Source organism: Ictidomys tridecemlineatus, chromosome 9 (assembly GCF_052094955.1).
Source record: "Ictidomys tridecemlineatus isolate mIctTri1 chromosome 9, mIctTri1.hap1, whole genome shotgun sequence".
Taxonomy (NCBI): domain Eukaryota; kingdom Metazoa; phylum Chordata; class Mammalia; order Rodentia; family Sciuridae; genus Ictidomys; species Ictidomys tridecemlineatus.
The window spans coordinates 112,860,075-112,874,960 of NC_135485.1; the positions used below are offsets into that span (position 1 = coordinate 112,860,075).

General features: G+C 36.6%; 1 protein-coding gene across 1 annotated transcript in view; it reads right to left on the reverse strand.

Annotated features, from left to right (window-relative positions):
- Herc5 (HECT and RLD domain containing E3 ubiquitin protein ligase 5) overlaps positions 1 to 14,886 on the reverse strand; it is a 50,258-nt gene that overhangs the window by 33,823 nt on the left and 1,549 nt on the right. The window contains exons 2-11 of the mRNA XM_078021929.1: positions 13,561 to 13,681; positions 12,665 to 12,741; positions 9,817 to 10,038; positions 7,990 to 8,081; positions 7,638 to 7,768; positions 5,503 to 5,648; positions 4,358 to 4,434; positions 3,610 to 3,713; positions 2,348 to 2,407; positions 422 to 515 (exon numbers count right to left, since the gene is read on the reverse strand). Coding sequence (XP_077878055.1) covers positions 422 to 515; positions 2,348 to 2,407; positions 3,610 to 3,713; positions 4,358 to 4,434; positions 5,503 to 5,648; positions 7,638 to 7,768; positions 7,990 to 8,081; positions 9,817 to 10,038; positions 12,665 to 12,741; positions 13,561 to 13,681 — 1,124 coding nt within the window. The remainder of the gene's footprint in view (positions 1 to 421; positions 516 to 2,347; positions 2,408 to 3,609; positions 3,714 to 4,357; positions 4,435 to 5,502; positions 5,649 to 7,637; positions 7,769 to 7,989; positions 8,082 to 9,816; positions 10,039 to 12,664; positions 12,742 to 13,560; positions 13,682 to 14,886) is intronic.

Below are 14,886 nucleotides of genomic sequence, written 5' to 3' on the forward strand. Positions count from 1 at the left end.
TATATTAGAAAAGATGAGGGAGATGTTTATATTAGGAAAAAAGTGTTCTCATTTCTGTATTTATGCTTAAAAGAATTGCATATAAAATGTTGTTCTGATTCTAGTGTGCCAAACTCAACAATCCTTAAATAGACTTCGAAAGCCCTGAATTGAAAAATTTCACTCCAGAATTGTATGCATGTATGTGTGTATGTGTTTGTGTATGGAGCACTATTTAGACTATTTGTAACCTATGTGACTGCCATGTCAATTATTTCACCCTAGATGGGGAAACTCTAAATGCTATCTCAGTTTAACTTAACCTGGCTGAATTACAGGGTCTCAGAGAATCTCTTAAAAGAAAATATTTCTTCTGAAACTTTGGATTCTTATAAGTTCCAGTGCATTTTCTTTCTCCAAATAACACTCTGAAGAATACCACCGTGTTAGCGATCCAGTCCTTTTGGGTTAATTCCTTAAAGGTGTTTCTTGCTTTATTTAAGTCAGAATGTATAAACATGGTTTCAGCAGCTATTCTGTAGAAGATAAATAAATAAATTGATAAGTAAACGAGAAAGGATATCTATCTAGACACAGTTTCCTCTAGAGCTTGCCCCATTTCAGTACAATTACTTTTTTTCTCAATTTTAAAATAATTTGGCTAAACATAAACACAATAGTAGTATACAATACGGGTATTTCTAAAATGCCCCAAAATATCAAGGCTGCATTAATCACATATTCCTTAAGACTGTAATTCAAATATCATGTTATCTAAAATGAATAATCAGGCATGGGGGTACACAGCTTAGTTGTAACAACACCTGCTTAGTATGAACAAGGCCCTGTGTTCCATCTCCAGCACCGTAGAAAAAAGAATGTTTAAGTAAAAAATACCTTCTAAGAAAAAAAAAATGTATTTTTTTTCCGGTTTCCAGAAAAATGTGACTAGCTCTTCCAATTACATGAACTGAAAATGGGGTCTAAAAGAAAGGGCTTCAGCATGCCTGTAATTTCAGTAACCCAGGAGGCTGATGCAAGAGTTCACAAGTTTGAAGCCAGCATCAGCAACTTAAACCTTGTCTCAAAATAGAAAATAAAAAGGGCTAGGGATGTAATTCAGTGGTAGAGTATCTGTGGGTTCAATCCCTAATATCCTGTAGTCACCCCACACAGAAGAGGCTTCAGAGAAGTAAATTCTTAGTATCTCAAGAGAAAATTATCAATGAAATGTGTCTTATGAATTCTGTTCTGATGCTGAACAGAACAGATTCACTGTCTAAAATTAAAATTAAGCATATTCTTTGTTAATACATATATTGCATGTATGAAAGTAGGAATAAATTCTTCTTCTTTTTTTTTTTTTTTTGGTACTGGGGATTGAACTCAGGGGCACCTACCATTGAGCCACATTCCCAGCCCTAGTTTGCACTCTGTATTTAGAGACAGGGTCTCTCAGAGTTGCTTAGCATCTTGCCATTCGTGAGGCTAGCTTTGAACTTGTGATCCTCCAGTCTCAGCCTCCAGAGCTGCTGGCATTAAAGACATGTGCCAGCAGCAATAAACTCTTTTAAAGAAACAAATATACAAAAATGTAGGAAAAGAAGTAAAAAGTTGTTCTTCACTAATACTTAAAAATTCAAAAGGGGCAGGGGTGTTACTCAGTGCTAGAACATGTATAGATTAACATCTGGTTTGATCCTCAGCACTACCATAAAAGAAAATAAAATTTTAAAATCTTTATTGTCTACCAATAAGGAAATAAAGTATATCCTTCCCATGGATTATTGTACAACCATTAAAATGATGTTGTAGAAAAACAGTGAATAATATGGAATTGAATAAAATAGAAAATGGGCACAATAAGTAAAAAGCAATACATAAAACAATATCCATTTTTTTGGGTGCATGTCTGTATACATTAGGGATCAAACCCAAGGGCTTGTGCAAATAAGCACAAGCTTTACCACTGGGCTGTCCCCCTTGACTAAGATATTATTATTATTATTATTTTTTTTGGTGCTGGGGATCAAACCTGGGGCCCTGTGTATGAAGCAAGCACTCTACCACCGAGCCACATCCCCTAAGATATTACTCTTAAGTGATGGATTATGGATGATTTTGATATTTTGTGTATGTGTGTATGTGTGCTGGACCTCATGCATGCCTAGGCAAGCGCTCTACCACTGAGCTACTTCCTTAGTCCTCTGTATTTTTGATGTTTTATACAGCAAGCAGATATTTGGTTTTATTGAAAAAAGTAATTTGGAAAAGAGATAAACACATAGCTAACTTTTTGCCCTGGAACCATTTCGAATATGCTTTCGTAATACTTTTAAATAGAATTTTAATTCATTATATGTATTACCTTTCCCTTAAGAAACTTCCGGTCAGACAAGCAGGAGATGAAAATATCTCTCGGATTTCCCTATATCAGGAATAAGATGATGGTTACACCAAATTGAACAGCATGCCTCCTTACAGCATGAGACATGATAAATGAAACAGCTTGTAATTGTCCTTCAAACTTCTCCCATCTTTTACTTGTTTGCGTACTATCATGGCATCTAAATATCTACCCCATTTGTTAATTCTCAAAATGTCAGTGGAAATAGAAAGGTGTATTCTGAGACGTCTCAGGGAAAGAGGAAAGGGCCTGATGCAGTCAGAAATTTCTCCAACAAATAAAACATATTCTACTCAACTTCACAAGCTCTATTTCTATTCCACTGATTTGGGAACAAAATAAATTACCAGAAATTAAATATACTGGGGGCCCAGGGTAGGGGTTTGTTTCATCTCTAGAAGTACACAACACTTGTTGGTCATTTGTACTCTGCAAATTATAACACAACTATTTTTTATAACTAGTTTCCAGAATTAAAAAGCCACATCTAAGAAGGTCTCTAGAATGAGACCGTAAGAATGAGTATAATCCTTACAAGTGGCAGGAGTTTTGTAGTTGAGATTAGGGTTGTTCTGACTATTCAGCTATGAATTAGAGGTGTAGGAACAAGTGGTTGCAGGGTCAGAAAGGGTTGGGAAATGCCACAGAACATATTTCCTGCTCAGAGTCACAGTAAATCTAAACATAGTAAGAGTCTAGGGAAATCTTACAGTAAAAAAAAGCTGTCTTCGTGGAGTGTACATGCTAAGTGTGTTGATCAGTTTTAGGTGTCAACTTGGCTAGTCCATGCTACCAAGATATTTGGTCAAACATTATTCTAGATGTTTCTGTGAAGGTATTTTCAAATTAAAATTAAAAATTAAATCAGCAGACTTTGAGTAAACCAGGTAACTCTTGGGTATGTGGTGAGCGTCATCCAGTTAGTTTAAAGGCCTTACAATAAAACAACAAGCTACCCCAAAAGGGAATTCTGCCTTCAGACTCAAGCTGCAACATCAATTTCTCCCTGGTGACCAGACCACAAATTTCAGACTTGTGCCCCCACAATTACACAAGCTAATTACTTAAGATAATCTCTCTTTCGACAGATAGATATAGACACATCCTGTTAGCTGTTATTCTGGAAAATCCTGGCTAATACACTAGAGCCTTATATCTCTCTATTGTGCAGCACCAATTTGGGAATGCTACTTTAGAGAGTCAGACAAATTAAGTGCACATACCTTTTTGTATTTTGCCACTGCTTAGTGCCCACATCAGCGATCCATCTCTTTATAGTTCCTTCATTTAATAAAAGAATTTTCCTCCTCAGATTAACATAGGAATTCTATAAACAAGAAAGCATAATAATTTAGACATGTCAGAAATTTACCTAAGTTTTAGGTGCATTCTAAGAATACAACACTGATTTTTAAATATGGATAACTAAGTCTGGGACAATCACAAAAAGAAACTCTACCAAGCAAGGAGTTGCCCATTTATTGTCCAAGGAGGCTTAGAGTCAAAGAAATTTCTTGGAGTGTCACAACACTTAGCAGTTTATACAAACACAATCCTATGAAGGTGAACATCAGACAACCTTAAAAGGACATTCCTAGAGGGCAGGGTGTATAAGGAGGAGGAAATTGATTTCCAGGGTCCAGTACTCACAAGCCTCGTAGCCTCAGGTGTTTTTAGTATTGTACCTATCTGCTCATGAGGACCTGACAATGTTACTAGCCAGAAGCCCACCAAAAGATAGGTGGAGTATGAGGAAATTACAGTGATTCAACAACATTCATTAGGGACAAATCTGTTGATTTTTGCAGGTAAAATAAATTAGCTTAGATGGTAAAGGATCAACAATGCCCATCTATTCTCCAAAAGTCACCTTAGTAACCTAATGACTTTTAAGTTGGACAAACCTGGATTCCAGAACCCTTTATTTTGTTTAAAATACCAAGGATAGTACATGTAGAGATTTAATTTTACCTCTTTTTCCATCCAGAGCAAAATGCTTTGATTTCCTCCAGCAATCATAATCAGCTCCTTTCCTGAGCTGTGGCTTTCTGAAAGGGATGCACATAAAGTGTATAGAATGTCACTTAGCACAAACCTGTATATTCAATGTAAATAATCTCAGATTTTTCTTATATGTTGTCATTTTATGTTTTTAACAGACAAAAACTCAGTGCATTTCCCACTAATTAAGAAGTAGAGATGTATATACTTTAGGGTAAAGTCTAGTTGTTAAACATAGGTGACACATAAGGTTGACATGTGGCATCTGTTTTATATAATTAATATAAATGCTTATATAGAGCATAAACAAATATTTCATTAACTGTTGCCTAGCTCTCATTCTTAAAAAGCATGATCATAATATTTAACCAATTATTGCTGAATGAAGAATATGAATAAATACTTCAAGGCATGGAATGTTATAAAGAATTAAAGATAATATATGAACTACTTGAGCAAATTACTGTTCATTTCCCCAGAAAAAATGAGAGAATTCTAAGCTTTCAGAAACAATCCAAGCACTCTGAGGCACTTGTACTGCAGTGTTTCAGAGCCTGGGTTCTGAGATTACATGGAGCATGGTTCAATTTCAGCTAGACCTCTTCCTGGCTTTGAGTAAGTGTCTAGCTAGCCTTTTGCTCTCCAGGTTTCTGTATCCTCCTGCAAAATGAGGATAACAAAATACATCTCAGAATGGTTACAAGGACTGATAGTACAGGTACGTGCTGAGCATACTTCCAGCACTTCTGATTTGGAGCATACTTCTGATTATGGGTCAATTAAACCCAGGTAGGAAAACCAATCATCCTGGAATGTAATAAGTCTCTTACAAACTGAAATCTTCAAACATCTATGAATCCATATCTGCTTTATTATGTGATTATTCAAGTTTACATTAATCCTAATCTGAAGGAGAAGCAGAAAAATGAGGGTTATTCTGATTTGATAAATTAAATGGAATCTTTAAAATTATTTACACATAAAAAAAATAAAACCAGTGTTCACAGAAACTCATTTATATTCCTACACTGCTTTCCTTGTCATATCGTGTCCTCAGAAAAATCACTTTCTCTAACAAGGCATTATGCTGAATCCTATACTCCTATAGAATTTACCAAATTTGAGTTCTTCATTTGATGGCAATTTCATGGGTAGCGGTATCAGCTGATTATGTTTTCCACCATTTCCTAATTGTCCTTCTTTTCCAAAACCAAAGGAAAAGACCTTTCCCAAATCGGAAACATAGGCAAGTGTGTGCCACCTATTAAATAAAAGCACATACTGTCAATTCTTAATTTTACCCAATGATGAGAATATTTAGCAATACAGTAAAGTACCAAAATCAGCTTACCCAATCAGAGTGAAACTAACACTCAAAGGATGAAAACCATCTGGAAACCAAGAAACCTACTGTGAGAGTGAGAAGACTTTGGAAAGCCTATATCCACTCAAGGCCTTGAGTCACACACTGGCAAATGGTGTTCCCTTTATTGGGAACAAACACCTCCCTTTCCTCTTCCCTTTTCAAGCCTTAGCTTGAGAGTGACCAGCTCCTCGAAACCATCTCTGAATTCCTCATCTTACCATCCTAGAAGACTGGATTAGCTGACCTCCTCTGAGCTCCCACTTATTTCTCAAAGACATTTACCACACTGGTTTTCTCACTCATTTGTTCTCTGGTCTCTTCCAACACTGGTGTGTAGTAAACAATTTGATCTTGCTCAGAGAGGTTTGCCCTTGTCCCCTACTTATGGGTGGTAACTGCCAAATCCTCAGTACTTTTCAGGTGACAGAGTGTCTGGCACTGAGAGTGGAGCCCTGAGACCACTCCTATTGGAGGCTAGTGGCAAACTCCCCTGGCCTGGGATGTAAGCCAGACCCGTGGGAGGGAAGAGATGGAGATTGGGTTAAATTACCTGGCACTGGTACAATTAATCATACCTAAGCAGTGAACCTCCAATAAAAACTCTGTGGACTCGGGTGTTTCCCAGTTTAACAATACTTCCTGTATTCCAGAGGAGGTAACAGCTGCTCCAAGTGGAGACAACCAGAAATTCAGCATTCAGACTCTTCCTAGTCTTTGCCCTCCACCTCTCTTCCTTCAACTGTTATTAACCACTATCCTTTTCCTGTAATAAATGTGACTGAACATATCAACTTGCAGTGTGTTATGTGTTTCTAGTGAATTCCCCCATGTTAGTAGGGGTATTAACCTGATTTATACTAGGGATCTAATGTGGCTCCTTCTCTTGAAATACATGCTATTAAAAGTGACATGTGTTAGGAAGAACCTAAAGTGGTAGCAACATTTTTTGATTAAAAGATACTGAGGCTGGGTGCAGTGGTGTACACCTGTAATCCTAGCAGCTCAGGAGGCTGAGGCAGGAGGATTCCAAATTCAAAGCCAGCCTCAGCAACTTAATGAGGCCCTAAGCAACTCAGTGAGACTCTGTCTCAAAATAAAAAGGACCAGGATATAACTCAGTGGTAAAGTGCCTGGGTTCAATCCCTAGTAGGAAAAAAAAAAAAAAAAGAGAGAGAGAGAGATTGAATGGGTCCTTGGGATGTTGTTAGGATGTGGCTCAATGATAGAATGTTTGTCTAGTGTGCAGGAGGCTCTGGGTTCAATCCCCAGTATGGCAAAGAAAAGGGGAGAAAGATGGAATGTGACATACATTAAGAAGATATTGCTTTGGCTAAGAGAATCTTACTCCAATAACTTGGTCTACCTTAACATTATCATCATTCATGTAGTTTTAGTGTGAGTTCATAACAGAGTATGTCTACAGACTGAATGTGCATAAACTGGATTTTTTATAGTAAAGATTTCACAAATGAACCCAAAAATAACCCTTTGTGACTTACATTTATTTACATTCCCCAAATAATAATGATTTATTTTCCTTAAAGATGAAAGTTCATCTGAACAATTAACAGAGGTATTTTAGAAAAGAGACAAGAGAAAGTGAATTGCTCATTAAAAAAACAAAAAAACAAGAAAAGGCTGGAGGTGTAGTTTAGTGGTACAGCATTTTGCCTAGCATGAGCGAGGCCTTGGGTTCAATCTCTAGTACTCGCCCCCCCAAAGTCAAAGAAAACAAATATGTAGGCTTAAAGATTTATTATGATTAATAATATAAATTCTTCACCCATTTGAAAATGTTTGATATTTATAAACAAATGGGTATTTTTTAAATTACCTAAGTTTATCAATATCATTGAATATTTTCATTGATACTTTACAACTTACCTTCCACATGCTACCTGGGTCACTCTATTTCCAGCAAGCTTGGTCACCAAACAGGGTCTCAGCTCATTCTGTGTTGAATTATGACCAAGTTGCCCATATTTCCCAGCACCAAAAGTAAACATCAGCCCATCCTACAGAAAGGGAACTTCATGTCAGATGCTGGAGAAATACCATAAAAGAGGCACATTCACTAATTCCTAGAGTGAATAAAAGTACTGTCAAAGTAAAGATCCCAAATTATCAGGACAACAGTCCTACTGCGGGAAGAGATCACCTTTTTTCTGGATAACATTAATGCCTCATACACAGTATTCTTCTAGATGTACAGTCAAAGGAGACCATGTAAACCTACCTGTGTGAGCAAGGCAGCATGAGAACCACCACAAGCGAGAAATTCAACTTTCTTATTGTCTGGTGTTTCAATAAGACAAGGAACTGCTCTATCTGTGCAGGGAAAGAACAGTTGAAGTGACCAAAAAGAAGCAGTGAGTTTTCACACTGGTTACCTGGCTTACTTCCTCTCAACCTAGCAACAGCAGTGCTCAGCCAGTTCTGACAAGCTCAGATCTATACTGACAGACTGAGGCCCAAGTTCTAGCCCTAAAGTTGAGACTGGGGCAGTAGCCAAAGGGTCACCCTTAGTAACCTATGTATGTGGAAGGGCCAAGCCACTTCCCAAGATTTCATTCTTTTCTTTTCAATCTAATTTTTTTTTAATCATAGGAATTGAACCGAGGGGTACTCTATCATTGAGCTACATATTGTTCCCTTCTTTTTTTCAGACAGGTTCTCACTAAGTTGCCCAAGTTGGCCTCAAACTTATGATCCTCTTGCTTTAGCCTTCTGAGTAGCTGGGATTACAGATGTGCACCACCACCCCTAACTTGATTAATTTTAATTGAAACACATCAGATATTTCTAATTCTTGCCCAGAATTACATTTTTTTTTTCCTGGTTCTGGGGAGTGAATCCAGAACCCAGGGTCTTACAACATGCTAGGAAAACATTCTACCATTAATGAGCATGAAGATTTTTTTCTCCACCAGGAATAGTGCCTCACACTTGTTAATTACAGCATCTTGAGAGGCAGAATGATTACAAATTTGAGGCCAGCTTTGGCAATTTAGTGAAACCTCGTCTCAAAATGAAAACTAAAAATGGCTGGGGATGTGGCTCAGTAGTACAGTTCAATTCAAAAGGGAGAAAAAATTCTCTACTACAGCATTCTCACTGCATGCTACTTTTCCTTTCCTTCATGATTATTTTCCCACCAAGGCACTCAAAAGATTCAGCAAAAAATAATTTTTAATCACATTTTACTGTCTTTTGGTACTGGGGATTGAACCCAGGGACTCTCTACCCCTGAGCTACATCCCCAGTATTTTGTATTTTGAGACAGGGTCTTGCTAAGTTGTTGAGGCTACCCTTGAACTTGTGACCCTGCTGTTTCAGTCTTTTGAGTTACTGGGATTACACGCATGTGCCACTATGCCCAGTATAACCATTTCTTTACTCTTATCCATTTTGAATACTTCTCCAACACTGAATTATGAGTTATTCTGTGTAATTAGCATTAAGCCATATTAGGGAGACATGCAAAATTTGACCATTTCCAGATAAAACAGAATTCATTACACATGAGAATTCTAATAAGTCATCTGGGACCATGAGAAATTTTGCCATGCTTTGTAGAGGTAGTTCAATAATGGCAATTACATGATTTTTTTTGGTTGTGTGAATGTGTATATAGACATAAATAATGCCGTTTAAAATAGGATCAGGATGTGTGAGTTTCCATACAGAATTTCAGCGTTTTTACGTTCAAAGACATCTTAAAAGTCATTTTATCAAAACTTGTCACTTTCCAGAAAAAGGAAATAGGCTCAGAGGAAAGTGAGGGCATGACAAGGCCCTGTAGTAAGCAAATTGCAGAATGGGAAGAATCTCAGTGTTTTGATTCCTAATCCAATGCCCTTGCTGTCCTACACAGGCCTTGATTATATCAACAACTTCCACATGGTCTCCTGGACAGATTCCGCCTTAAAGCCAGATAAATCATGAAGACCAGTACAAATGAACACAAGGATCTTAACCATCTGTGACAGGAAGGTCTGTGTTCAATTATCTCCTATTTAACAAATATATTTGTTAATAATATGAATTTGAAAATGTTCCTTACTCTTGGTGTGGCCCAGGCCAAGTTGTCCAAAATTATTTTTTCCCCATGAATAAACATTTCCAGACATGGATAAGGCCATGCTGTGGGCTTCTCCAGCAGAAATCTGAACCAAGGGGACTCCTGCAAGGTTCTCCACCATCTGTGGTATGGGGGTGAAAGGAAAGATCCTTTCAACTCCAAGCTGGCCATGCAGGTTCTGTCCCCAGGCAAAAAGCTCACCACCTTGACAAAAACAAAGAAAATTCAGTCGTATTAATTGCACTATGTATACTACACGTCTTACATTCATATTTACAAATCTCTCAGGACCTGTGCCTAACTCTGAAAAACACAGAAGAATCTTCCCTTTAGCAGTAACAGTTAAGTAACTTCCTCATCCCTCATCTCAAGGGATACAATGAAGCTATCTGAATATAAATATTTGATCAGACTCAAGGAATACTTTAAGAAAGCCACATGTCGGGCCCATGAAAAACAGAAGTATTCTAGTCTGAGAAAATAAAACCCAGAACTAGTATTTCTTCTACTTTCCTCCCTTTCAGAGGCCTAAACATCCCAAATAAACAACTTAGAAATTCACTTGAAACCAGGCATGATGGTACACACTTGCAACTACTTAGGAGGCTGAGAGAAGGATCACTTGAGCACAGGAGTTTAACATACCAGCCTGGGCAATGAATGAGGCGAGATGCCAACTCAAAAAAACCAAAAAAACAAAAAACAAAAAGAGCCACAGCACAGTATTTTGAAAGAGACAGCTTCTTCTTTAACTAGTTGAATATATGAAGCATATTTTTCAAGGAATTTTTTAGGTTATCTAATGAAACTGTCAGTATTCAATGGCATCTGAAAAAGCATATCAGAGAACCAGTGTTTAATGATCACCTCCTTGTAGAATACCATTCGAGGGGGTAGAATCTCTTTTTCAAGTAGAATTTTCAAATGCCTATTAGCCACCAGGAATATAATGATGAGCATGACCAGTTCCCTTCTTTACTTTTCTTTTATTTTTTTCTGTATTTTGATTTACCAGTAACTTTTATTTTTTTTCTCTTTTCTTTTGAGACAGAATCTTACTATGTTGCCCAGGTTGTCCTCAGAGTTGTGATCCTCCTGCCTTAGCCTCTGAAGTCACTAGATTCCAGACTCCTTCAAGACAGGTATGTAATTTTCACAGCCTAAACATAATAGATACTCTATATGAAATATCTGGACATTAATGGATGAGATCAAAATGGCCAATTTTTTCTAGTACAAGTTCATATTCTCAAACCACAACAGAGCCTTCAGCATCTACTTATGTGTATGCTGATACATACACACACACATACACACACACACACACACACGTATGTATTTATCCTACTCCCGCTTTTTGGGTGGTACTGGGGATTAAACTCAGGGCCTCATGCATGCTAGGCAAATGCTCTACCTCTTAGCTATATTCCTAGCTTTTTATTTTTTATTTTGAGAGAGAGTTTTGCTAAGTTGCCCAGATTGGTTTCGAACTTGTGATCCTCTTGTCTCAGCCTCCTAAGTAGCTGGGAATACAAACAGGTATATGCCACTGTACCCAGCTGTCATTCATATATATATATATATATATATATATATATATATATATATATATATATATATATTTTTTTTTTTTTTAAATTTCCTCAATCCTGAATTCCTTCTATCACCCTCCTATAGCTATTCCTTTCATAGTCAAGTTTGCTGCTTCCATTTCATACTATCAGTGTTTGACAGGGAACACTGAAAGGATGGGAAAATCCTGAAATTCAAAAGATGATATATGTAACACAGGCCTGCAACTTGGGCCCCCAATAGAACTAGAGAAGATTCTCAACTACAACAATGAAATCTAGTAGAGTGTTAGAAAAAGGAAAAAAAGTTCTGGAAAAGGGTGGCCAGGGCTGGGACCAGATTCCAGAAGGAATGTTTTTGATTATTCAGAAATTCTTCACTATTTCATATTTGCAAAATAAAAGACTGGAATAAAATGTAGAAACAGGGCTGGGGATGTGGCTCAAGCGGTAGCGCGCTCGCCTGGCATGCGTGCGGCCCGGGTTCGATCCTCAGCACCACATACCAACAAAGATGTTGTGTCCGCCGAGAACTAAAAAATAAATATTAAAAAAATTCTCTCTCTCTCTCTCCTCTCTCACTCTCTCTTTAAAAAAAAAAATGGTAGAAACAGTTGATTCTAGAAATCTGAAGATTTTAGAGACCCAAGAATTCTCTCTCATTTTGCACCCTTTAAGAGCACTACGTTAGTTAGGCATGGTGGCACACACCTGTAATCCCGGCAGCTCAGGAGGCTGAGGCAGGACGATCAGGAGTTCAAAGCCAGGCTCAGTAACTGAGTAAGGACCTAATGAACTTAGTGAGATCCTGTCTCAAAATAAAAATATGAAAAGGGCTGGGGATGTGGCTCAGGAATTAAGTGCCCCAAGTTAAATCCCCAGTACCAAAAAAGAATATCCTTTGGCTGGGTGCAATGGCACATGCTTGTAATCCTAGTAGTTCAGGAGGCTGAGACAAGATGATTTGAGTTTGAGGACAGCCTCAGCAACTCAGTGAGGCTCTGAGCAACATAACAAGGTCCTGGCTCAAAATAAAAAAATTAAAGAGGGCTGGAAACACAGCTTAGTGATTAAGCACCCCTAGGTTCAATCCCCAGCACAAAAAAACAAAGCAAAACAAAAATAAACACATACAACTCTGAATCGTATCAAATTCAAAACTACATTTCTGTCTTGTCACAAAATGAGGTATATCTATTTGACTGGTTCTACAGATACATGTATTTACTACTTACGGAAAACAATATTCCAAAAATTACCTTTTGATAATGCAAGAGAATGATAATCTCCACATGTGATCTGAATTATATATTTTTCTTGCAAAATGCTTTGAAACCTGATCAAAGAAAAGATAGTTTATGAAAGTCATAATGATTGTTAGAACTAATAATGTAATTAGGAATGAAGTCAAGAAAAACAACTTTAAATTTACCACTTCACATTCAGAACACTGAGCTGTAAAAATACTTTGAAGAAAATATTGAGCATAATATATTTATAATATAAAGAGTCTAAAATACCCTACTTATGTAAACAATGTTAACATGCAGAAATAAATGTAAGTTGAAAATAAGTTCTAATTCATGCAATCTACTAGGAAAAAAGTCTTACAAATCACTTCATGATAATGCACTTTTTCCTAGGTTTAAAAACTTATTTCTGGAAATACCATATAGGATTATCTTGAGTATCAAATAATTTGATGAATGTCAAAGTTCAATTTGGGGCTAGAGAAACTAATCAAACATTTCAAATGCCAAAACAACATGGTAGCTACAGCAGAATACTGGTTTGTATGGTATAGATGGAATTCACTGGTCAGTTTAGAATTCATCACTACTTAACACATTACTTTGTCCTATTATTCCAGACTGGGAACACCTATAAAAACTTCAGTATATAATGCATAATATAATTATACAGTGTGTAATAAAATAATATTATTAATGAACATTAATATAACATACATAAGTTTGTAATTTCCACCTTATTTTAATGACCTGTGCAATATTGGTAGAATTGAAAATCTTCCTTAAGATGCTACTATATAGAGCAGAGGACAAGAATCATATGGTGTAAAATTTTACTACAAAATTACTGTTGCCTTTCAGGTGAAAGTAAAACCATTTAACAAAAGAAAAAAAAAGTTACCTACTTTGGGTGTTCTATGCTGTAATTGTATTCAAACAGCTTTCCATCTGAGGACAGAATCAGCATATGCTCTTCTCCTTGGTCCATTGAATGTATCTTCATTTTTTTCCCTAACTTAATACACTCTGAAAAGCAAATCCAACAAGAAACTGTTATCAGTTATTATCTACTACTATTATTGATTTCATTATAATATTATTGATTTTCATTATAAACCAGACAATCTTCAACTTAACATGATTTTCTCTTTAAGAAAACTCAAGTATGCGAAGCAAATAAAAAATAACAATTCTCTTGCCAATGTACATTTTTAGATTTGGGAAAGCACTGATTTATTCTTTGTTTTACATAAAATAGAACCTTACCACAGTCAATTAAATATCTTGCTTTTAAATCCTTAAAAACATTTTTGGGTAGCAGGGGTGCTTAACCCCTGAGCCACATCCCCAGCTCTTTTTATATTGGGACAGGGTCTCATTAAATTGCTTAAGGCATCTTTAAATTGCTGAGGCTGGCTTTGAACTCCTGATCCTCCTGCCTCAACCTCCAGAGCTGCTGGGATTACAGGCATTCACCTACTTGCCCAGTTTATATCCTTTTTTAATAAACTGAGACAAATTAGATTTACAGTGACAAATGAAAAACTAGGTAAGAAAACATAATTTTAGAGTAACATAACTCATTTCAAGAACAAATATATTGTGTATTCTGAGACATGCTATCCAAAACCAATAATAAACACCCACAGAAAGCTCCCCTCAAAAGCTAATGCCTATATTTAAAAGCAAGAATTGTGTTTGGGGGGAATATCTTTAAAGGGGGAAACCATGGAAAAAATTTTTTACAACAGTTACTATTTAATCTCTACTTAGTTTGTTCACAAAAATTAAGAGGATAGTTTGGGGACTTTGTTTCACTCTTTAATTCTAATGAAATAGAATCTATTCTTGTGAAAATCTCAAAAGCACAAACCATTTTACAAGTACTAGAGGAACAAAAATGGCCCAATAGATTAACCACCCCCCTTCTTTTACTTATCTTTTAATGTATTTTTATAGACTAAGCATTTCAAATCAGTTAAAAAAGAGGGATATTCAAGAAATGGTACTGGTTAATCATATTCAGTCCCCTGGGGGGGAAAAACAAATAAATTCAGACTCATCATAATCAATTCCAAACATAACAAATGTTAACTTTAAAAATAAAACTTTGAGCTGGGCGCGGTGGCGCATGTCTGTATCCCAGCTCCGTGGGAAGCTGAGGCAGGAGGATAGCAAATTCGAGCGACGCCTGAGCAATTTAGGGAAATCCTAACTCTAAAAACAAAAAG